Source organism: Pristis pectinata, chromosome 32, assembly GCF_009764475.1.
Source record: "Pristis pectinata isolate sPriPec2 chromosome 32, sPriPec2.1.pri, whole genome shotgun sequence".
Classification (NCBI taxonomy): Eukaryota; Metazoa; Chordata; class Chondrichthyes; order Rhinopristiformes; family Pristidae; genus Pristis; species Pristis pectinata.
In genome coordinates, this window is record NC_067436.1 from 20,592,257 (window position 1) to 20,617,529 (window position 25,273).

A 25,273-nucleotide genomic window follows, 5' to 3' on the forward strand; every position below is an offset into this window, starting at 1 on the left:
TCAGCTTAGCCAAATTAAGCTAGGACAGAATAGTTGCTTTTAATACTTTTTCTGATTATTATCAATTTTAAGAATTTGTTGTCATAAGTTATGTTGAGTGAGGAGCATACCTTTGTTACCTATAGTTAAAGTGCTAGATGTATTAAGGAAGAGCAAAAAAAATGGTTAAAAAGTACAAATGAATACTAGGATGTTCCAGAATGGCATTGCACTGTCCTGGTTTTGCTACATCGTGCATCAGCAAACAGAAAGGATAGCTGCTGTTCTGCCATAAGCCAGCAAAATGATCTTTGCACTCTCCCATCTGTTGTCTGTGCATCATCAGAGCCTTGGACCCAGATTGTTCCTAAAGATTTGCTGGAACTTTTCTTTCTATCCTTAAAAACACAGGACTTGAACGTTAAGCGGCAGTTGAATATTTTTGACTCTTTTAAGCACAGCCAATTTTTGGTAAGATGAACATAATCCATACTGCCTTTCATTAACATCCAGCACATTAGTTTAAACATTCCTTGCAGCTGATTTGTAAATGAGCCATTATTGCTTAGGGGAGAAGTTGTTTTGGAGCCTGAAAAAATATTCCATCGTTAAACTCCCTTTTTATTGATCAACTTGATGGGCATGAAATGAATATTAAGAAGGGCAAGCAACTTGCTTAATTAGTGACATTTAAATGTTAACCAAGCAGAACAAAAGCTCAATTGAAAATAACATTTCATGCTACAATTGACCTAGGATACCCACGAGATCCATAAGGGCTCTGGAGTGCTGCTAAAGGAAAATGGGAAAATGAGAAAATTAACCAATGCTGGTCTACATGGTTATGTTGAACACAGTAGTTTATCTGAGTTCCTGTGCAAGAAGGAACTGCATACATATATTGGCCTATGATTTTGCTAGCTATTTGCTAGTTAAAGCCATGGGTTTTGATGGTTGAGTTTAATGTTCAACTCTCTGTTCTTCCAGCTGTGTTATATTGACGTAACTAAAATCTCCAAGGTGGAGTTCTACGCACTTGCATTAGTGCACAGTTCTTTACTTTCTCTCCTTCAAAAATGTGCAACACTATTAAAGGATCAAGGTCCAGAAATTGCAATGAAAAAATGAAGTTTACAATGGAAATATTAAACGAGCAATATTTCTGTGCTTAATGCTTGATCCCTCAGGAATAATCCAAACTTCTTGTGTACAGTCAAGGTTTCCATTGTAGTTTTCTGAACCTTCTGTGCTTTACCAGGAGTTTCTACCAAACCTATTGATTGTGCAAAATAATTCACATTAACTTGTTATGTTGAGATTCTGGGCATGTGCCCTTAAATCAGTCTTGGGCCATAGTCATAATCTTTTTCTTGTATAATCTCTCAAAGTGAATGGGTAATTCATTTAGGAAAATAAAAACGGGAGAAGGTGATTCAGTTAGATCTTAGCTGATCTGTACCTGGAATCCATATCCTTTGATGCATTTAGCAAAAACAAACTTAGTTGCTCTCGATCTTAAAACAATTTAGTGAACCCTTTAATCCACAGCCTTTAATTCCAGTTCTCCATAGCCCTTTTCATAAAACTGCTTCCAGATTTCACCCCTGGGTGGCCCAGTACTAATTCCCCTTTAATTTTAGATGTCTCTGATATTAAAAACGCTTGCTATGTATGTCCATATCAAATCCCTTTATTTTATGCACTTTATTTAAATTATTTCTCAATTAAATTTGGAAAAATTCATGCAGCTGATCTGATCTGCCTATTTCATCTGATGTACTGGTTCTTTTCTTCTGCACCACATCCTTCCTTGAGTTTGGAGCTAGAACTGAATGATGACAGAATCTGATAATCATTTACTCATATTCTCACTTGAAGTGAAGACCATCATGCCATTAGTCTTTTTTACATCAAAGAAGTAACTTTTAGTTGTGTATAGGAACATCAAGATTGATTTGGTGTGCTTTTACTTTGAACTCCATCTTCCTTCACTTAAGTTGCTAAATTGATTTACATGTACCAAAGTACAGTAAAAAAAACTTTATTGCATATTGTTCGTACAGATCAATTCATTACAACAGTGCATTGGGGTTAAACGATAATAGTGCAGAATAAAGTGTTACAGTTACAGAGAGAGTGCAGTACAGGAAGACAATAAGGTGCAAGGTCATAACAAGGCAGATTGTGAGGTCAAGGGACCATCTTATCGTACCAGGGAACCATTCAATGGTCTTAACAGTGAGGTAGAAGCTCTCCTTGAGCCTGGTGGTGCGTGCTTTCAGGCTTTTGTATCTTCTGCCCGATGGGAGGGAGAGAAGAGAGAATGTCTGGGGTGGGTGCAGTCTTTGATTATGCTGGCTGCTTTACTGAGGCAGGGAGGTGTAGATAGAGTTCACGGAGGGGAGGCTGGTTTCTGTGATGCGCTGAGCTGTGTTCACAACTCTCTGCAGTTTCTTGCCGTTAGTGGCTTGCAGTTTGCACTTGGCCTACTTACTTGGCCTTCTTACCTACCTTTTGTAATTTAGATGTCTGTCTTGCTGTGCAAATATTACCTGATTGTGGGCATATTCAACAGTAAGAGAATGCAACAGATCCTTTCCTGTCAATTAAATAATCAAAGCACCTCAGATGTACTAAGACATTTCATGATAGAGTTGTGATCTGTACTGGATGAATTCAGAAGATAAAAAATAAAAAATGGAATTAATGTAGGATTAGCATAAGTGGATGGTTGATGATGGACTAAAGGGAAATGACCATCATCAAAGTTGCATTCAAAGTGTTGCTAATAATTCAGAGGGTCATTACTACTCAGACCAAAATGAGTATCACCCAGCGTAGTAAAACAGTATATATTTTCTTAAACATCGAGCTTTGTAGATTCTTTTTACTGTGTTTAATTCACACCTGTTGAAGCCTAGTGGTGGTGCCAGCACAGTGGCCATCTCCCAGCTTGAGGAATGGTAATCCATTTTAATTTTGTAATTCAGTGGTGTGAAAATCAGTTTGTTGAAATCTACTTAGTGTCACAACCAAGTTCCCATTTAAAAATAAAATTGGCTGCAGCTGCTAATAAGCAACAAATTTCATCTAAGCAGTGAAGTCACCTGTTTATCCAGCTAAGTTCTAGACTTGACTTCAGAAGAAGGTACAAGTCACTGAAATGCCTCTTTTTGGAGAAAGCACAATACAGCTGCCAAGAACAGGAGTTTCAACAGATTATTATGAACAAAGGAGCAGTATAATTTGTCCTGATCTACCAAAAAGCAAGCACTAGGGCTTTGCAGCAGTCCAGGGCATAATGAGAGTGTCATCAGCTACTGATGGTCAACTCTGGACGTCTTCATACATCAGAATAGATCCACTGATAATTCCGCCTGAATGGTGTGGCTTGCAGATGCATTCTTGGGAGTCTATTATGGTATGGCAATGATCTTTGAGTTATTCTACAGTAACACTTTGAAGAAAAGCAAAGATCTGACTCTGCATTTGTTATCTTGTAGTGGACAAAATGTTTGATTTCTGTGGTTCCTTTATTGGTGCCCTTTTGGGTCGGGGTGGAGGGTGAATGAGTACACTGCTTTACTCCCCATGACTGGTTGCTTCTTCATGACTGACAAATAAGGGGTTCCTCAAGTGCCCATGTGCATAACAAGCTGAAGGAGCCATCTTTTGGAATAACCAGGTTGGATCATGGAAAGGGGCCCACAGGTACATAATGTGTGATGTGTTGCAAGAAACAATGTCCTCAATCTTTTGTTCCTTCAAACTGGCTCAATTGTAGAATGTCAGATTGTAGACTTTTGGTCTAAGTACACAACATTTCTAGGTTGATGCATCCAGGAGAATATCAACAAATCTTCCTTCATTTTTCTCTGCTGCTTCACAAAAATCAGAAACTTAACACAGTTGGTTTGAGTTGGTTACCTCTTTGGCTCTATAACGAAGACAGCTTGGGGAATGGATCTTTGCAGTTTGGGCCAAGCAAATGACCATTGCAATGAGAGGAGCCACTGTTTTCTTGCTTCGTAAATTATTGCCATCATTGCATTTTTTGAAGAACCATGTGGAGCACTCCTCACATACTGACTATAATGCTCCTTTTAATTTGACTGCAGGAGGCTTTATGGTTTCCAGCTATTTGCCAGCTTTAAAGAAAAATTAAGTTAATTCCCTTTTCTGTTCTGCTTTCTTTCTTTAAAAAAAAAGGCTTTATTTTTTGACTTGTGGTATTACAGGTAATATACACCTGGAGAGTTCATTACTAATGCATTGTTTTTTACCCATGTTAATTCTGTAATACAACTATTATTTTAAAGTGTGAAACATTATCAAATTTGGGTTTTTAAAAAATTTCTGAATAACAATGTGGCCTTTTCAACAATATTTCTGGAGAAGTATTTTGCATGTTATATTTGTGAATTTGGGCTTGGGGCTCTATAGAGTATTTGCATGCTTGAAGCTGATCACATTTGTTAGAAAGACAGAACGTCCTCAAGACTACCTCATTACCTAGTGTTCAAAATTTATCTTGTTCATGAGCTGACTCATAAACTTCTACTCAGTGTGGCTTCTTTCTCTTCTCAAGTTTGTTTATTGCCCTGGGCATACATACCCAGGGTATAAATGCCATGAAGATTAGCTTTTTGCAGCAACAGCACGGTACATTACAAACATAAATTACATAAACTTAAATTAACATAAATCGTACATAACTTGCATAACAAAATAAACATCATGACATTAATGCACATTGAGGGAAATATAATCTGAGGTAGAATTAGAGTTTCAGGTTGGTCCTCTCCAATTTGGTAAGTTCTTCCTGAGATACTGTTTTCCCAATATTAACAAATGTTATACTAAGAATATGCATTTTGTATTAAGTAGATTCAAAAATTGTCTCATTAGCCATGTGTTTTTTAATCATAATAAATAGGGTGGATATTCTCATGATCTGGATTGGCCTATTTCAAAGACTGATGGATTAGTCAAGATATTTATACTCCAATGTATGCCTGAGGCAGCGCTTCACAGTTGGAGATGCCATCTTTCAGAAGAGATCTTTAACCTGAATCCCTTGTTTGTGCTCTTGACTGAATGTAGAAAATTCCAAACACTAATGTGAAGAAGAGGAAACTTGTCCCCAGTATCCAGACGATATCTATCACCTAAAGCAACTTTTAAAAACAAAACATGTTGTTAGGTTTTATTACTTATTACATGGATAGAAGATTGGCTGACTGGCAGAAGGCATAGAGTTGAGATAAAGGGGTGCTTTTCAGTATGGCTGTCGATGACTAATGCAGTTCCTCAGGGGTCAGTGTTGGAAGCACATTTTTTGTTAATGATCTGAATGAAGGAACTGAAGGCATTGTGCCCAAGTTTGCAGACAATACAAAGATAAGGTGGAGGCACAGGCAGTGGCAGGGAATCTGCAGAAGGACTTGGACAAGTTGGGAGAGTAGGCAAAGAAGTGGCAAATGGAATACAGTGTAGGAAATTGTGAGGTTATGCACTTTGGTAGGAAGAATAAAGGTGTAGACTATTTTCTAAATGGGGAGAGAATTCTGAAATTGGAGGTGCAAAGGGACTTGAGAGTCCTAGTTCGGGATTCCCTTAAGGTTAATTTGCAGGTTGAGTTGGTAGTAAGGAAGGCAAATGCAATGTTAGCATTCGTTTCGAGAGGACTAGAATATAAAAACAAGGACATACTGCTAAGGCGTTGGTCAGATGGCATTTGGAATATCGTGAGCAATTTTGGGCCCCCATCTAAGGAAGGGTGTGGTGGTCCCAGAAAGGGTCGAGAGGAGGTTCACAAGAATGATCCCAGGAATGAAAGGCTTAATGTATGAAGAGCATTTGTCTCTGGGCCTGTACTTGATGGAGTTCAGAAAGGGGGGGGGAATCTCGTTGAAACCTACTGAATACTGAAAGGCCTGGATAGAGTGGAGAGGATGTTTCCATCAGTAGGAGAGTATTGGGTCTGAGGCTACAGCCTCAGAATGAAGGGATTTCCCTTCAGAAGTGAGATGAGGAATTTTTTCAGGAAGAGGATGGTGAATCTGTGGAATTCATTGTCACAGAGGGCTGTGGAGGCCAAGTCATTGGGTGTATTTAAAAGATTGATAGGTTCTTGATTGGTAAGAGGGTTACAGGGAGTAGGCAGGAGAATGGGGTTGGGGGAGAAAAAACAGCCATGATTGAATGGTGGAGCAGACTTGATGGGCCGAATTACCTAATTCTGCTCCTATATCTTGTGATCCATGGTCTTATCAACTTGCTATATGTGGAAGCTCAGAATTATTATCACTGACATATGCCATGAAATTTGTTGCTTTGTGGCAGCAGTACAGTGCAAGATGAGAATTACTGTAAGTTACAAAAATAAGTAGTGCAAAAGAGGAATAATAAGGTAGTTTTCATGGGTTCATGGACCATTCAGAAATCTGAATGCAGAAGGGAAGAAGCAGTTCCTAAAACATTGGATATGGATCTTCAAGCTCCTGTACCACCTCCCTGATGGTAGTAACATGAAGAGGGCATGCCTGGATAATGAGGGTCTTTAGTGATGGTCCAATGTTATAACACTTTAGAATGTTATCCATTAGCTTTGGGCATCACGAGGTCACGAAAGGTGCAATCCAAGCCTGTCTTTCACTCAACTCTTTCAAGATGGGCCTGATATTTCTTACAGAATTATCTTTGATATTGAATCTTTTTTCAAAAGGAATTACATTCATCTTGCAGAGTATTGCAAATACAGTATGAATGGCAGGTTGGGAAAATGGTTAATAAGGTGTACACAGTTCTGGGCTTTATCAATCGAGGCTTCAGCCCTAACTATTCATGTTGTAGAATATTGTAAATACAGTAGGAAATGACTGAATATTTGAAATTGGCTTGAGTGGCAGTAATTTGGAATTATGATGAATTGATTAATTGATTGTCATTTGTTCTTTATTTGATGAGTGAAACATGATCTGTTTCTACATTGTTTCAGTTAGTCAATTCCGGGGATTGTATTTAAATATGTTGAGTAACTCATTTAGGATTGACTAAACCTTTGTGACTCCTTAAAATTGCATTTACCCAATGTATGCGGATGTAGGAAAGTGATATCTGTAAGTGTAGAGGTCATTTACAGAATTTAGTGAAGCTAATCGCTAAATTAATTTGATGTTCAGAAAGTCTTTGAATTACTTGATATACTCTCCAAAGTATTTAGCATTCCTATTATTATTTCTTATAAGAAACCTTCATTTGATTTTGATATAAATGGCATTGATCTAGTACATTTACGACATCTACAATTTGAGATATCAGTGACCAGTAACTTGTTTTACTAGAGCTACCAGTGTCAAAATAAGTTGGAAACAAGTTGTGGCAGTGGCACATTTCCTCAAAAGTTAGCATTGATAAAACTAGGGAGGGGAATTGATGAGTGTAGCAGATACAAAGTCAGATTGGAAATTTGCCAAAATGGCTTTCTAGCAACCCAGTGCCCTTTGCAATTTCAGGTTAAATTTTTAGCCCCATTAACTTCTCCTGCACCCTTTACTAGTGTTTTTGTTTGGGCTCCTCATTTGATCTTGAAGGTTTTTCTTATTCCATCCAGTTTCCAGTAGTGTTTCCAGTTTGCTCCAGATTCCAGCATCTGCAGTCTTGGGTGTCTCCAATTTCCAGTATTTGCCTTCCATTGTGAGGCATACCAAATATTTGTTATTATGTCAGTCTTTATCAATTGCCAATTATTTATTCTGTCCTTGAAGGACCCATGTTATTTTTGCTACTCTTTTTCACCCAGAAGCACTTTAAAATTCCATGCTGAATCACTCTCATTCCATCGCCCTCAATACTTTTTTGCCATCCCTGGAGAGATTTGAATAGTTTGGACCTTCTGCTCACTCGATTGCGGATTGATTGTCGGAATAGCTGCTGTGTCCGTGTCCCTCTGTTTGAAGAGTGTAAAGCTAGACGTTAAGGGACTGAGGTGACAAAGTTTCTTGTATTTGAAGTTTGTAAATCTTTGGAATTCTGTAGCCTTGAAGGCTGTTGGTGTTTGATTGTCATGTTCTGAGCTGAGACAGAAAAATTGTGGGATGCTGAGGGGCAAGAGATTAGGGTGGGAAAATGATGCAAGGGTGAGGATCAGTAACGGGGCTGTGTGGCCAACTCCTATTACTTTTTCACCCATTGCAGCTGTGATGCCTAATCCCTGTTCACATGGAACTCTGCCAGTGTGTGCCATGTCTTCTCCAAAGGTGCCAGCAATGTAAAGTTCTAGGTACCTAATCCCATTAATATTTTTTTTAATTGCCAAATCCTGGCACTAACAGATCTATTCACCAATGGGATGTATTATAGAATAAAATCATAGAAAACCTTAGACACAGGAGGCCATTCAGTCCATTGATTCCACGTTGGTAAACTTGAGCTACCCAGCCGAACCCCATCTACGCACTAGGTCTGTAGCTCTACAAGTCACCAACTACACATCCAGCTACTCCTTATTGAGGGTTTCTGCCTCTTAACATTCTAGGCAAAGGGTTCTGGACCCCTACCACCCTCTGAGTGGGGGAAACATCCTCTCCCTTCAGCCAATTACCATAAATCTATGCCCCTAGTTTTTGACCTGTCTGGAAAGGAAAATTTGGTCTATCTGGGATCTTCCTAATTTTATACACCAATTAAATCTTACTTCTTCAAAGTAAACAACCTTGGTTTATCTAGGCTTGCCTCACAACTATATCTTTCCAGTTCTGGCAACATCCTTGTAAATCTCCTCTACACTATTTCCTGTTTTGTACTCACCAGAACCGTTTAGTGGAAATCAAGCCATGGTCTAATTTGCATTTCTAGCACAAGCTCCTGACTCCTGCATTCCATGACTCTGCTGATGAAGGAGAGCATTCTGAATACCATTTGAAACTAGTATAGTCCTGATGAAGGGTCTCGGCCTGAAACATTGATTGTTCATTTCCCTCCATAGATGCTGCCTGGTCTGCTGAGTTCCTCCAACATTTTGAGTATGTTGCTCCAGATTTCCAGCATCTGCAGAATCTGTGTCTGAATACCACTTTAACCATCTTACTGATATTCCTGTTACTTTCAAGGCCCCTTTGTCCCTTGACACCTCTCAATGCTCCAGTTTACTTGTATTTCCTTTTTTAGCATCTCTTCAGATTCATTACCTTGCACCTCTCCAGATTGAATTGTCTGCCATTTTCAAGCCCAGATTTTCTTGCACTCTGAAGTTTCCTCCTCAATGTCAAACAGCTAACTCCTGCATTGTCTTCAAACTTGCTAATCATGCACTCTATATTTCATGTCTCTTAATCAATCCTCACGATAAGTAGTGACTTGCTTCCACTCAAACGTTAATGCATATTATAAAAAGCAAGTGTTCAAGTACTCTGCCCTGTGGAATCTCACTGGTAGAGTACACTCCAGATACTAAAACACCCATTAACTATTATCTTTTCCATTACATTTGTAATGGAGTCAAACAAAAATGAGACATAACTAGAATTGGACTTGGAAGCCTGTGTTTTGAGGACTGCACATTGCATGTGCTTTGTGTAGAATGCTGGACTCCTGTGTTAGACTTTTGCTGTATTTCAGGAAAGGACTGCATGTGACTAAATATTAATATGTTCCCAGATGCTAATTGTGTCTTATCATGACACTGGCACTCTTTGTGTTTCTTGCCTTTTGCAGTATTTCACAGGCTTGGAGTGTGGGCACAAATTCTGTATGCAGTGCTGGAATGAATACTTAACTACAAAGATCATAGAGGAAGGTATGGGGCAGGTATGTATCCACGCTGCTCTGTGTTCTGTTCCTGCTGTTCAGAAACTGAATATTTAAGTGTGACTCCATTGGTGAACTTACTTGTTTTGCACTTCTTTGCAGACTATATCCTGCCCAGCTCATGGCTGTGATATCCTAGTTGATGACAACACAGTTATGTAAGTATTGTTTTAATAGGTGAAAGTTGTTCACTTATGAGCAAGCAGTTTTAGGATAAGGCAAAAACTGTAAAGACTGGGATTGTAATAAAATGTGAATTGTAATTTGAACTGGGCAAAGCACTGAACTCCACAGTTCCAGGTGCTGTCTATTTGTCCATGGTGTATGTTGTGCAATAGAGTGAGATGCAGCTGGTTGTAGCAGAAGATGTGATAATCCCTGAATACTGAAATATAGTGGCTGAGGTATATTTAATGTGGCAGAGGATGTGGAAGGAATGAAACTCAGTGGCCTTTATCATGCTTGTGGAAAGCAGTGGGAATAATTGGCAGTTCTTGAAATTGGACTCTTGATTTCTGACTGGAGGAGGAGCCCAGGGTGATTAGTTTTGTGTGGAGTTGAGTGGTGGCAGCCTGCCTTATTGTGCTCCTGGGATGTTCCGGGTGGAGTCGGAGGCTGGTAGGTGATAGGTGAACCCAGATGAGGGAGCGATAATGGGCAGATGGAACCAGGTAGGGGGAGAGGATAGGAAAGGTGAATCACGGGAGAAGAAATGCAGGTAGAAAGGTATGTGGGTGATGGGCAGGTGGAACAGAGTAGGGGAGGGTAATGCGTCTCAGTAACGAGGGGGGAGGGATGGAAAAGTTGAACAAAGGGAAGGAGGTCCTGAGTGGACAGGTGGGAGTGGAAGAGGAACACTGAGTGGGGGACCTGAAATTGGAAGGCTGCCCAAGCAGAATATGAGGTGCTGTTCTTCTACTTCACATTTGGCCTCTCCAGGGCAGTGGAGAAGGATGAGGACCAACAGGTCAGTGTTGGAATGGGAAGGGGAGATGAAATGACATGGAAACCGGAAGCTCAAAATGTCTGTTGTGGACAGAGCGTAGGTGCTCTGCAGACCGGTCGCCTAGTCAACTCTTGGTCTCACCGATGTAGAGGAGGCCACATCGCAAGCACCAAATGCAGTAGACCAGGTTAGGGGAGGGGATTCAGGCAAATCTCTACCTCACCTGGAAGGGTTGTTCAGGTCCCTGGATGGTGGTGAGGGAGGAGGTGAAGTGACAAGTGTTGCACATCCTATGGTTACAGGGGAAAGTACCAGGGGCCAGGGAAGGTTAGGTGGGAAGTGATGAACGGATGAGGGAGTCATGGAAAGAGGGGTCCTTTTGGAAAATTGGGGGTGGGGGGGGAGAGGTGGGGGTGGCGTGTAGGAAATTGCAGCTGGTGGTGAGATCCTGTTGGAGATGGCGGACATGACGAAGGATGATGTGCTGGTGGGGTGAAGGTTGAGGACCAGGGGAACTATCTCTGCTCTGTCTTGGGGATGGGGGGGGAGAAAAGTGTGGGTGAGAGCAGACATGGATGGAATGCTTGAGGGCTCCATCAACTACAGCAGAGGGTAAGCTCCGTTTCCTGAAGAACATTCTAGAAGTCCTAGAGAGGAAAGCCTCTTCAGATGCAGCAGTGATGGAGAAACTGAGGGAAAACGTTGGAATCTTGATACAGGGTGGTAGGAGTTGTAGTTGTGGGAGTCCATAGGTTTTTACTAGATATCAGTGAATTGTTTATCTCCTGAGATGGAGAGATCCAGAAGGAAAAATCTGCTGATTTTGTGATTTAAAAAAAAATTCTGTGTTATCTGTGTTTCCATAGAGCTGTTCTTGGGCTATTCCAAACTGCTCTACAGCCAAATAATTATAGTCATGGGTCTAATGTAAAAAATTTAATGGCTGATTAGCGCACAGTAAGGTTCCACAAATCAGTGGTATGATAATGGATGTTTATTAATTGATAAATATTGGCCATATCTCCAGGGATTATTCCTTGCTGGTGGTCACAGCAGTGCTATGGGTTGCATTGCATTCACCTGGTTAAAGCAGATGGGAATCACAATTTGACAAGTCATTTTGAAAGAAGGCTCCTGCAGTGGTGTAGTGACCCTGGGGTGACTCCTACAGTGGCACCAGGGCTGCCCCTCGACAGTGCAGTGGCCCTCAGCATTGTTCCTCCACTGGAATGTCAGGGTGGAGGATGTAATAAATGGTATATGACAACTTGTGCATGTCGTCTCTCTCTAGGTTTTCACTTTGTATGAATTTTAAATTCCACCTCAGTGGCTTTTTTAGACTTGCCTCAACCTAAACCATCAGCTACTGCGATGTAACATAGTTGCACGTACAGGGGTGTGAAAGTGTGGGTTTGCCCTCACCCAGCACCCCCCAGTCCTGGCTGAGCATGGTCTAAGTTGGCAGTGTAGACCTGTCTGAAGTGGAAGGAAATTGAATGGCTAGTTGATACTAGTAATAAATTTCCTTTTTCAAAGAAAAAGTTTTTTCTACGATTTGATTTGCTTGTCACAAAAGGAACAGATGAGAGCAGGAGTGGTGGTCATCATTTTGTGGGATCCTGCTACATTGCACATTTGCCTGCTCGCAACTCATCACATGTAGAATACTCTGAGGAGTTTGAATGGTACAGTCAGCTGGTATATAAATATTGCTGGTCCAGAGAGCACAGGCGATTGTGTGCTCACCCTTTCATGGCAGAGAGTTTGTAAACAGTAAATGGCGTTATTTCATGTATTCACTAGAACACCTTTGTGAATGTGACTGACTAACCAAGAGGTTAGGTTTTAGGTTTTTGGGGTGGTTCATCATTTGTCCAAGTACTATATCGGTTGCTTACCTCGAGCTGTTTTTCTAGTCGTGCGGGTCTTGAAAAGTTTGTGTCCCTGTAATGGGGAATGGCTTCTGTGCATTCAACCTAGAGTTTAGTGCAGGAGTGTCAGACTGTCTCCTGCTGACTGCTAGAAATGATGTTTCATTGATGAAATCATGGTTTTAAATTGTGTGGTGGGTGGGGATACAAAGATTGGGATGAACTTAAAGGCACTTTTATGCAATCTCTGTTAAGCTACGGGGAGTGAAATTTTGCTGACATTGGAGAGATGTGCATAAACCATACTTTGTTGGTTATTCAATAGAGGCTTTGATCCAAACAGTGCTGAGAGTGTTTAATTTAGTTGTAAGTTAGACCGACTGTAAGTGCATACTTTGTTTCTCATTCATGCCTGCCACTTCCCACACTATCTTTGATCACCTTAACTTGCCTGCCCCTTGTTTCTTTAGTAGTGCAAGAGTTGTTCAGAATTATCTGCTGGCTGAATTGACTTGATGTATACAATTCTCTTTGGTCCAGTTTCACAAACTGAGATTTGGCAGGAGTTTAGTTCTGATGATTTACAATTTCACAGAACTTGGTTTGCAGCGAGTCTAAAAATCATTTCATTTCACTGCGTTGCAGAGTTCCTGCTGACAATAACCATGCTCATTCACATGTATGTTGCAGCGCTGTGTTTCAGTTCAAGTGAAAGTCTGCAGAATTGTATGTCTTTTTGGAGAACAGCACATTTTAGAGATGGCAAACACAAATTTTTCATGTAAGCACAGTTTAAGATGAGGCACTTATTTGTGCTTCACCAGTTTCCATATTGACAAGCCCTATGTCTCACACACACTCCAACTACCTGGAGCTTTCATTCTTTACCTTCTAATCTACCATGGAGCACCATAATCAAACCAGCAATAACAGGATGGTTGTCTCCTCACTGATTATGTAAAAGTTAATATTTGGGGAAGCTAGTATCCATCAGGACATTGATGGATGGTGATAAAACAAGGCAGGAGTTCAGTAGAACATCTGTCTAGAAAAGGCTTGAACCTCTTTACCATATTGAATTGAATGGCAAGTATCACACCTCAGCAACAGTTTAGTTGCATGTTTTAATAACTGCACAGTTAAGAATTTTGTAGATTCACAAGTTCTTAAAAGCTCATCTCTTGCTTAACCCACCACCATCCTTCGTACTGAATTGGGAAATCAGCACCATTACAGGGTGTGGATGGGTCACTTTTTTGTGGAAAGACTCCTTTTATCCCTGTATGTTGTCAGTCTAAAGGAAATGTGCTTCCATTTATTTTCTCCAGGCGTTTGATCACAGATTCCAAAGTCAAGTTGAAGTACCAGCATTTAATAACTAACAGTTTTGTAGAGGTAAGACTTTCTCTCTTTAGATCATTGATGTGCAGCAAGTAGAAATTAAATACTTTAGTACTGGGATCGTGTTGTAGTAATTCAAAATAGTTTTAAATATGTTTAGACTGCATTGCTGATGATAGGTGGAGCCTTACAGCACTGAACAAAGTTTAAGTGTGCAGTAAAATATGACTAATGTTCAGTGGTCATTAATTAATTACTGACTGTGGCTGGTACCTAAACCTTTTCATTGCTGCAGTTTTCTTTTCTAAAACTGACTGAAACGCCAACAGTTGTGCTTTTCCATCACAGTGTAATCGACTGTTAAAATGGTGCCCTGCCCCTGACTGTCACCACGTTATTAAAGTTCAATATCCTGATGCAAAGCCAGTTCGTTGTAAATGTGGGCGGCAGTTCTGGTAAGTGCACGGCACAACAGATTTCTATCCAAGTATCCCTATTGGTTATTGGGCTGCTTTAAGTATCTGAAATGTAGTCTGATTGTCACAAAGTAAGCTTGTTTCTTAATTTACAGCTTCAACTGTGCTGAGAATTGGCATGATCCTGTTAAATGCAAGGTGAGAGACTGTCCATCAATAAATTCACGGTACCATTTTCACATTAGTAATGTGACAGTGTTCCTGTGTAAGCTCAGTTTGTTTTAAAATTGCAGTAGGTGAAGTGAAACTTCAATGCGTATCCTTTCTATATGCAGAAAAGATGACAGTGTACCCAGGAAGCCATTGAAGTCGATTTTTAGGATGCAGCTAGATGTTACTTCTTTGTAAAGGGTTGAGCAGGGTGACAGTGGCTTTGGCAGTGGTGAGGAGTGGTTGATTTAAAGAGGGAATTTATTGGGGAAAATAATCTTTTCATTCTCTCTGTACTAACTCAATATATTCTTAGATTGTGATGGTGATAGTAATGAATTGTCCAGAATTGGGTTAGGAAAAAATGTCAGTGAGCCAGAGCTTGCTGCCTTTGCTCGCTGGCTACAAAATTTACTTGTTGAAGGGACGATCTTCGCAGTGATTACATCAGCTCTTTGGTATATTATTCCAAAAGATGCAGTTTAGAAGTAAGGCCTTTGCGATGTGAGACCCAAACTGAGATTTATACATTGGATATGGAAACTTGAAATGCTAGAGATGTGCAGCAGGTTAGGCAGCACCCATGGAGAGAAGAACAGGGTTAGCATTTCAGTTCGATGACTTTTTTTTTGTCAGAAAACCGGGTCCTTTTAAGTAAAGTCTTTTGAACGGTTTAAAAACAATCAGCTGTAGTGTTGTAGGGTAGGGATGGTAAGAGAAAACGATGAGTTAAAACAGACTGAAATGTGATTGGGTAATCTGTTGGGAACACCCTTATTTTTCCAGTAGTAGTATAATAATGTAGAGGTTACCTGGGGAGTTTTACAGTGCGCTGTGCAGCAACGGATAATACAAAAGTACCATCAAAGCGCAAATAGCAAATCGCTTTCTTGGATGAGATGGTACAGGGAAAACTAGGATTGATGTGTACAAGTTCTCTTTTATTAAAAAAAAATCTTGAGCACAATATGCTTTGCAAGTAGTTTAAAATTGTCAGTGTTTTGCAAAGCATTGATCTCCACAATTGCTCGACCATTTTCAAAGTTTACTTTTGTTCTTGGAATGTATGTAGATGAGCACATTCCAGGCCTTGTTTTTACTCAGAATGTGCTAATAAAGTGTTCTGCTGTCTTCCTTGTAGTGGTTGAAGAAATGGATTAAAAAGTGTGATGATGACAGTGAAACCTCCAACTGGATTGCAGCAAATACCAAGGTAGACCAATGACCTCCAGAGACCATCAGTGGAAGTAGTACTTTGGGTTGCCCCTGATACGGTAGGATGACTGATGCAGAGAATATTCTTAGATCAGTCTGAAGGATTACGGACTAGCCCTCTCACTGGTTTTGCTATTTCATTCATCTCAACAGAATTGTCAGAAAATGCATATTTTAGAAGAGGTTCTGGATTAAATGTTGTAGAATGAGAATATGTAAAGCAATCTGTGTTCAACTAGACCCACTTGATGGTCTGCATCTCTGCAGACCATCAGTACCAGTTTGTATGCTGGTGTCTTGAGAGCGAGAGTGTGGAACTGGATGCTCTTGGAATTCAGTGCCCACATTCTCATGACTGGAGGGAAAAGCTTAACAATATGAGAGATGAGTGGGCTCTATATATGCTGCTCTCCAGGTTCCTTTACTTAAACATGCCGTAATAGCAACAATGAAGTACCTTTGTAAACTTAGTCGTAAGTAATTCTCAATGTCACAGTCAAAGATGATTTCATATAATTTGCGGTAAAAACTTGCATGTTTTATTTGCTGTAGTCATTGTGAGAAATTCTCGCCGTGTAACAGTTGTGGGAAGCTAGTGATCACTTAAAACCAAATTACATGGTATTCAGTAGAAATTATGACACAGGAGCAGACCATTGAACCCAATAGGACAATGGAGGTGTTTATCCCCCGGGAGCAATGATAATCTAAGTGCCACCCTATACTCGGACTCCTCCACACCAATGTCGGTTTAACTTGTCCTTAAATACTCTTGTGGACATTGCTTCAAAGATTAATCCTGCTCGGTCTTTCCACAGCCTCTCAGTTTTTATATTTAAAGCCCCTTTTGTTTATAGCCCTAAGTCATCAAATTGTAAACCATTCTGTTTTTCTGTCTCTTATCATTTCATAACTATGAATATCTTCACCAGTTACCCAAAATCTTCACTGTTCAAATGCGTACTCTTCTAACCTTTACAAGGTTTTTGTATTTCTTCACACAAGGCAGCACCCTAGTGAATCTGCCCCATCCTTATTCTGTAACTCACTATTCATCCACTGTTAGTAAATTAAGAAATTGCACTCAGTATTTCAACTGTCACCTTTCTAAAGTTTCAAATTGCCATCTTAAGCATCCCTTTATGTGGAGAGCATTATCTGTACCAATACCCACACTAATGAAGTAGCACAAACAAGGAATATTTTAATTATTTTGAGAAAATTTAGTGGATGTGTTTGAGACTTTCAAAGAAAACATTAAACAACTTACTTAAGGAGGATATTCAGAAGTGAGATTTCAATTTCAGTAGCACTTGCAACAAACAAAAGATCCAGATATCGACACGGTCATTCCAATTGTGGTGTTGCTTTTAAACTTTTGAGATTTAATCTCCCAAGTCCCACCTCTTCCACATCCTCCAGTCTCTCATTCTACTCATGTGATTACTACTGCTTTTGTCCAGATTGTAATTGACCAGTCTGTTCCTAATGTTCACTCCCTGTGCAATTGCCCACAACTAAACCTTTGCAGTTCAGTGGGTCTAGTCAAGCTCAAGCTTCATTGTGCAATTCTTGTGAGGTGGAGGGTTCTGCATGGGACTTGGTGTTCAGGAGGCATATTCTGAGGTCCAGCCTTGGACTGTCCTGATGACCTTACAGCCCTTCTAAATCAGTGATATTTAAAAAGTAGATTTAGTAAGTCAAATTCAGTTTTTTTTTAAATTATATGTATTGAAAAATATTTTAGTATTAAAATTTTTAATTCATTTATGTTCAAACATACAGCAGGGAAACAGACCAGTTAGCTCACCATGGCCATTCTGGACATCAAACACCCATTTATTCCAATTCCATATATCAGCACCAGGCCTGTAGCCTTCTATTGCCTTCTCCAGGCGAACATTTGAATTGCTGGTTAAATAGCACGAGTGTCTGCCTCACCAGCTGCACAGGCAGTGCGTTCCAGATTCCAACCGCCCAAACTACATCAGAATAAATTCCACTTTCAGTTGCAGTGCCCATCTTACCAACTGATTAATATTGTCCAGGGCCCTAAGACTATCCTCAATCTCAATTACAGCGTAATTTTTGGGTCACCTGCAAGCTTCCTGATCATATGTCCTTTATTCATATCCAAATTGTTAATGTATATAACAAACAGTAAGGTGTGCAGCACCAATCCCTGTGGTACACCACTGATCACAGGCTTCCAGTCACAAAAACAACAGTCTACAGTCAGCCTCTACCTCCTTGTACCAAGCCTATGTTTGCCAACTTGTCTTGGGTCCAATGAACTGAAGTGCAAATTAATTCTTTCCATCAGATTTTTTCGCCAGTAACTTCCCTTCCAGTGATATTAGACTCACAGGCCTGTAATTACCTGGCTGGTCCCTGCTGCTCTTGAATAAAGGCACCACGTTCGCTGTCCTTCAGTCATCTGGCATCTCCCCTGTGGCCAGCCAAGATTTAAATAATTTCTGTCAAGGCCCAGCATTCTTCTCCCTCATCTCTCAGCACCTCGGATACACCTCATCAACTAAACTAAAGAGAATACACTTTCCTACCTTTTCATTCCAGGTTGGTAACCCCGTTGAACTAAGTACACCGAGCTGTACAGCCAATTATTGGCAGTGCAACTGAGCTCTGCCCCTGGGCTCAGTGCTGAGGTCAATGGCTGAATGGGACATCAGACGAGCCAGAGCCTGACCTTCAACACATTCCTGACTTCCCGCTGACATGCACAACCCTGTCAGCCAACGGTTTTCAGTGGAAGCCGCAGGTCAAGAGGAGCAAAATCCAGGGCATTGTTTCGAAACAGAACTTTTTCCCTCATTTTCTGAAATGTTGAAATACCCTTAAATGCTGATGTAGGTTTCCTGAATTATTTAACTTCAAACGGTCTTTAACTTTGGATACTACATGCTCTTGGCTTGTATCAATTTATTGATGTACAGAGTGAACAGAAGTGAAGGTGGACTCCTGGAGGTTATCACTACTGTGGCGCATTACAGCAGTGGGAATGTCACTGAATCTAACGTGTTCAGATATCAGCCTTTCCAGTTTCTATCAAAACTAGCCAGTTCTGATGAAGGGTCATCAATCTGTAACATTAATTGTTTTTCTCTCTCCACAGTTCTGAGTATTTCCAGCATTCTGTATTTTAATTCTGATTTCCAGTATCTAGAACGTTTTATCTCTAAGTTCCTGCAAATTTTTTTTCTTCTGTTTTCATTGTTCTCCAATGCACAGCTCTTCCAGACAGATCAGTGTGATTATAAGCTTTCATCACCCTCTCTCAGCCAGCAGCATGACCAAAGAAACATACAGCACAGAAACAGAACTTTGCTGCCTACCTCAACCATATTGATGTGATGCCTATTTACACTAATCTGATTTGCCCATATCCCTCTGTATGTACCTGTCCAAATGCCTTTTAAACTTGTAATTGTACCTCCTGCCACCACCACCTCTGGCAGCTCGTTCCAGATATTCACCACCCTCTATGTAAAACATACACCCCTCAGATCTCCTTTAAATTTTTCCCCTTTCACCTTAAACCTAAGCCTTCTAATTCTAGACTCCCCTGTCCTGGGAAAATGATTATGACTATCTATTCTATTTGTGCCCCTCATAATTTTATAAGCCTCCAATACGGGCACTCCTCAGCCTCCTTTGACCCAGTGAGAAAAAATCCAGTCTATCCAATCTCTCCTTGTAACTACAGCCCTCCATTCCAGTCAATGTCTCTCTTACACTCTCTTTACTACCACATCCCTCCCATAGTGTAGCAACCAGAATTGCACCTAAATGTGTTCTAAGCAATATTTTGTGTAGCTGCAACATGTCATTCCAACTCTTGTACTTAATGCCTTGGCCTATGAAGGCAAGTATCTACCTGTGTCACCACTTTCAGTGAACCATAGGCCTGCACCCCAAGGTGCGTCTATACATCAACTCTCTTAAGGTCCCTGCCATTTACTCTACATGTCCTACCAGAACTCGACTTCCCCTCACACTTGTCTGGATTAAATTCCATCTGCCACCAACCACTCCACTCAACCATTCAGCTGATCTATGTGAGCACTAATGAGAAGTATTCATTTCGGATCTCGCTCTTATCCCTGGCTCCACACATATCATTCAGTCTCTTGGTCTCCATAGACATTCAGTTTATTCATTTCACCCCTCCACTGCTCTAACTTACAGCACGTTTGATTTTTAATAATCTTAATGTAAGTCATCAACCTAAAACATTTCCCTCTCCACAGATGCTGCCCAACCTGTTAAGTAATTCCATCAATTTTCTACTTTTATTTCAGATTTACAAAATCTGCAGTCTTTTGGTGTTTGAACACCCTTCAGGCCAGTTTTTGATACAATTTGCAATCCTTCCCTTAATCCCCTACGCCTTAAATGGCCGCCATTGTGGTATCTAAGGGTTTCCTTTAAGTCTACATGTACTAGTGATTCCCATTCTGGGGTGTATAGCCCCCATGGGGCTTTGGGAGTGAAGGGCGGGTTGTTAATACCAACTAACCAGAGGTCCTCTTAGTTAAAAAGTTATCAAAAATTTTTTTAAAAATAAATAAATATATACTCAACACACAAGCTGTTCCAGCCATTGTGATGCTAACAGTCCCTTGGAATTCCACGGGCAGTCCTACCTCTTTAAAATGAATGGCCTGTAATATGATCTGTTGTTTACATGGCACGTATTCTACTGTGTGACTAAATGGGGCTTTCATTCAGGAACTGAGGCCCACTGGTGAATGCCGGGCCCACTGCATTCTCAAAAAGCATTCGATTAAGCTATAGTTCCTTGTCCATGCTACACCATCAGTGTGACTATTGGTGCTGTGTCCTCCATACAAGCTGTTAAGCTGTCAGTGTTTCATGTAATATGTTGAAATACTCAGCTCCTCACTCAGACTTGTGATGGAAACAACACAACTGCAGTCTATTCCAAAACACACCAAGTAATAAAGCGTTAGTGATTTAAAATGTGCATGTCATTCCCATCTCACCAAGTTTGTTTGCTAATGCAACATGGGATACAAAAAGCTCTTAAAAGTAAAATATTACCAGGAAAATATCTAAAGTGCGTCTAATGGCTGTTCACTGTCCTTAACCCTAGGACTGATTTCTCGATATGGCTTGCTAATTCATTGGGCTTGGTAGGTAGTTGATTAGTATAGCGCTATTCAATATTAGAACTCAAGTGTGGGCTTCTACTGCTTACCTGCAGTTGAATTTTTACTATGTGCTAACAGTGCTTCTAACATCCCAACAGGAATGCCCAAAATGTCATGTGACCATTGAAAAGGATGGCGGATGTAATCACATGGTTTGTCGCAATCAGAATTGTAAAGCAGAATTCTGTTGGGTCTGCCTCGGTCCTTGGGAGCCACACGGATCTGCCTGGTTAGTATCTTGCTTTGCTCTTGCAAGGTTTTAAGGATTAACCAACATTTTAATTGTTGGGATGCTAGGTTGGCTGCTGCTGTACCTCTGCCCCAAGGTTAAGTCAAACAAGATGCTTGATTGAAAGTGTCTGTTTCAGAAATACTGTTGGTTTTCAGAACTTGAGCAAAACTTAATGCCAAACTTGTTTTCGTCGAAGTGGACAGCTGAACTAGTTAAGAGTCTGACTAAGTACACAATCTGCAGGAGGAGAATTACATTCGTATACTGCTCATTAAATTTGATAGGGGGAAAGCTATGTCAAGGTTATCAGTGACACTTCAATCCAAACATGGTGATTGGGGGGGGAAGATCTTAACTGATGTAGAAAGCAAATATTATAGAATTTTGTTTACATTTTGTGTCTGTATTGTATTTATTTTTGTTGATAAGCAAATGAAATTAAGTTGGCCCCTCTCTGCTTTTAGGTATAACTGCAATCGTTACAATGAAGATGACGCAAAGGCAGCAAGGGATGCCCAGGAGGTAAAAGGAGCATGGGATGTGGACAGATCCACAGAGCCCCTAACCATGCAGTTGTGTGGGGAAATGTTTATTGTTGAAGCTTATTCCTTCTAGCATTGAATCTTCCCTCCACCCTGTCCAAGGCAATCATGTTCCTCTCAGTGTGGCAACCACAACTATACACAGAACTCCAGCTGTAGCTTAACCAATGTTTTATAAAGTTGTGTCATAACCTCCCTACTCTTCTAAGCCACAGAAATTAAAAGCAAGCATTCCTTGCCTACTGGTGCTACCACCTTCAGGGATCCTTGGATTTGTACATGAAGGTCCCTTTGTTTCTCTGTATTCTCCAAGGTCTTACCATTCATGGTGTATGTCCTGCGCTTGTAAATCCTCCCCAAGTACATCCCTTCATATTGATCAGGATTAAATTCCATCTGCCATTACTTTGCCCATCTTAACTGATCAATGTCATCTTGTAGTCTATGGTTATCTTCCTCATTATCAATGACACCAATTTTTCTGTTACCTGCAACTTGTTAATCATACACTCTTATCCAGATTGTTAATTTATATAACAAACAACAAAGATATCAGCACTGATTCCTGTGGTGCATCACTGGTTACACATTTCCAATCACAAGAACACCTTTCCATCATCACCATATTGCCATATTGTGGATCAAATTTGTTTTGTCTTTAGTATTAGTCAATGCCTACCACAAATAGCAAATTATGATTTGCTCTGCATTAGATAGTTTGTTAGAGAAGGAATACTAGCCGAGCCACAGCGCGCTCAACTCTTCATGCCGTGACATTTTTATATACCTGTGCTAGGTAGACATGTAACATTTCATTCAACTGCAACTTTGGCAGTTACCACTTGCTTTGGATTTTATAATGAATTCTTGAGATGTGAGTATTGCTGGTAAGGCTGGTATTTATTGTCCATCAGTTTACATTGAGTCAAATGCTTAAATATCTAATGGGCTTCTACCCATGGCTTTCTGACCTGCCATGGCCATATCAGCTGAGCTGATCTGTTTCTGTTTATATGCGTATGAACTGAGCACTCATTTGATCTAACATGAAGTTGGAAGTCTATATTTTGAGGAATGTACATACATAAATATTGGTGTAATACTTTCAGTACTTATTTGAATTTAAGTAGACATCTGTCATTAAACACAATTCATTTCAAAACTATCTTGTTGGGAGCTTCTCGTATGTGCCTGGAATCTTTTGACATCACAAGCCAAACCTCATCCTGGCAACAGTACAGAGTTTGAAATAATATTTGTAATGATTGTAATGTAATGAATTTTCAAGAGCGGTAAAGGGTCTACACTCTTAATATACAGTATAGAATATAGAACAGAAAATGCTGGAACTACTCAGCAGGTCAGGCTGCATCTGTGGAAAGAGAAACAGAAGTAACGTTTCAGGTCAAAGACCCTTCATCGGAAGAACTGAAACGCTAACTCTGTTTCTCTTCCCATGGATGAGGCCTGACCTGCTGAGTATTTCCACAACTTTCTGTTGTTATTTCTGATTTTTACCATCTGCAGTTTTTTTCATTTTTGAATACCACTCTATATTTCAACTGTGAAGCTGACAGTGTTGGATGGCACCTGACGACATAACATGTTCACTTCATCTTTATCACCTGGCTCTAATTTCTGTTGAAATACTTAATTGTCACTTTTAGTTGAAAATCTGATAAGTGGAAGGATATGGACAGTACAGAAATACAATCTGGTTTACTTGACTGAACACAAGCAATGATTGAAAATAATTTTTCCCAGCACCTGATCTCTCCTGTATGTTTCTGTGACAGCGCTCTCGAGCAGCTCTCCAGCGGTATCTCTTCTACTGCAACCGCTACATGAATCACATGCAGAGTCTGCGGTTCGAGCACAAGCTGTATGCTCAAGTCAAGCAGAAGATGGAGGAGATGCAACAACACAACATGTCTTGGATTGAGGTGCAATTCCTGAAAAAAGCTGTGGATGTCCTCTGCCAGTGCCGCGCCACACTAATGTACACTTATGTCTTTGCTTTCTACCTCAGAAAGAACAACCAGTCCATTATCTTTGAGGTATGCCCGATTTCCACACACAGGTTCAAATTGTTGTTTAACGGGTAATTGGTTTATTATTGTCACATGTACTGAGGTACAGTGAAAAACTTGCCTTGCATACCGTTCATACAGATCAATTCATTACAACAGTGGTTTGAGGTAATACAGGGTAAAACAGAATGCAGAAGTATTACAGTTACAGAGAAAGTGCAGTGCAGGTGGACAATAAGGTGCAAGGTCATGACGAGGTAGATTGTGAGGTCAAGGGTCCATGTACCAATCTACAGTGAATAACTTTGTTTTGCACACCATCCAGACAGATCGTTTCAAACACAAGTACATTGAGGTCGTACAAAGGGAAAAGCAATGACCAAATGCAGAATATAGCGTTACAGTTAGAGGCAGTGCAAGTAGACAAAGTGTGAGGGCCATGACGAGGTAGATTGAGACATTGAGTTCATCTTTATCGTACAAGAGGTCTGATCTGGAGTGTTACAACAGTGGGATAGAAGCTGTCCTTGAGCCTGGTGATGTGTGTTTTTAAGCTTCTGTATCTTCTGCCCGATGGAAGGGTGGAAAAGATAGAATGACTGGGTGGGAGGGGTCTTTGATTATATTGTCCGCTTTCCCGAGGTAGTGAGAAGTGTAGGCAGAGTCAATAGAGGGGAAGCTGGTTTTTGTGATACTGGGCTGTGTTCACAACGCTCTGCAATTTCTTGCGGTCTTGGGCAGAGCAGTTGCCATACCAAGCTGTGATGCATCTGGATAGGATGGGTTCTATGGTGCACCTGTAAAAATTGGTGAGGGTCATTGGGGATGTGCCGAATTTCCTTGGCCTTCTGAGGAAGTAGAGCTGGTGTGCTTTCTTGGCTTGTCTTGAGCCTGTTATGATGCAATTTAAAAAATTTTCAGGGTCAGCTTGGCTATTGTAAAATTCATATTGTGTGAATATAGAAACTTGAGTTCTTATTGCTCTCCTGTGTGAGTAGTAGCAATCAGAACAACAGGAATATTTGCGCCAGATTCAGCACAAGTTTCTCCTCGGTCAATTAATTCAAAAATGCCAATAAAACCTACAGGGAATAAAGAACATTTGCAAGCTCCTTGTGTCACCATATTACAAAGCCATTTCTACCATTACTTTTAAGCATTACCTCCTCTCTCTGTCTTCCTCTGTTGTTTTTAATTAACCTTTTCTGCTGCTGCCATGTGGCCAGAAAATGGTTTTCCGTTGTGTCCATATGTTTAATTTTTGGCCCTTCTGGAGTTTCATATTACTGCAACCTCTTGCTAAAAAATTGTTCCTTTGGCAGGCTTTACCCTTAATACATTAACAGAATCTCCTGAGAACCACTTCTATGACTGATTAATGTGCTCAATCCTTTATTGTGCTCTCTGTATAGCCTGAAAGTGTTGCAATTTCATTCAGAAACTCCTCCCATGGTGAGAGGTGTAGGCAGTGGCTCAACAACTGGTCTCT

The 25,273-nt window shown here is 40.4% G+C and overlaps 1 protein-coding gene across 1 annotated transcript in view; it reads left to right on the forward strand.

The window, feature by feature from the left end:
• The window catches only part of LOC127585266 (E3 ubiquitin-protein ligase ARIH1), a 58,844-nt gene that overhangs the window by 26,255 nt on the left and 7,316 nt on the right, over window positions 1-25,273 (forward strand). Inside the window, exons 4-12 of the mRNA XM_052042595.1 lie at window positions 9,697-9,789; window positions 9,892-9,947; window positions 13,935-14,001; window positions 14,296-14,402; window positions 14,519-14,561; window positions 15,715-15,786; window positions 21,079-21,209; window positions 21,677-21,734; window positions 23,551-23,811. Of these exons, the coding sequence (XP_051898555.1) occupies window positions 9,697-9,789; window positions 9,892-9,947; window positions 13,935-14,001; window positions 14,296-14,402; window positions 14,519-14,561; window positions 15,715-15,786; window positions 21,079-21,209; window positions 21,677-21,734; window positions 23,551-23,811 (888 nt within the window). The remainder of the gene's footprint in view (window positions 1-9,696; window positions 9,790-9,891; window positions 9,948-13,934; window positions 14,002-14,295; window positions 14,403-14,518; window positions 14,562-15,714; window positions 15,787-21,078; window positions 21,210-21,676; window positions 21,735-23,550; window positions 23,812-25,273) is intronic.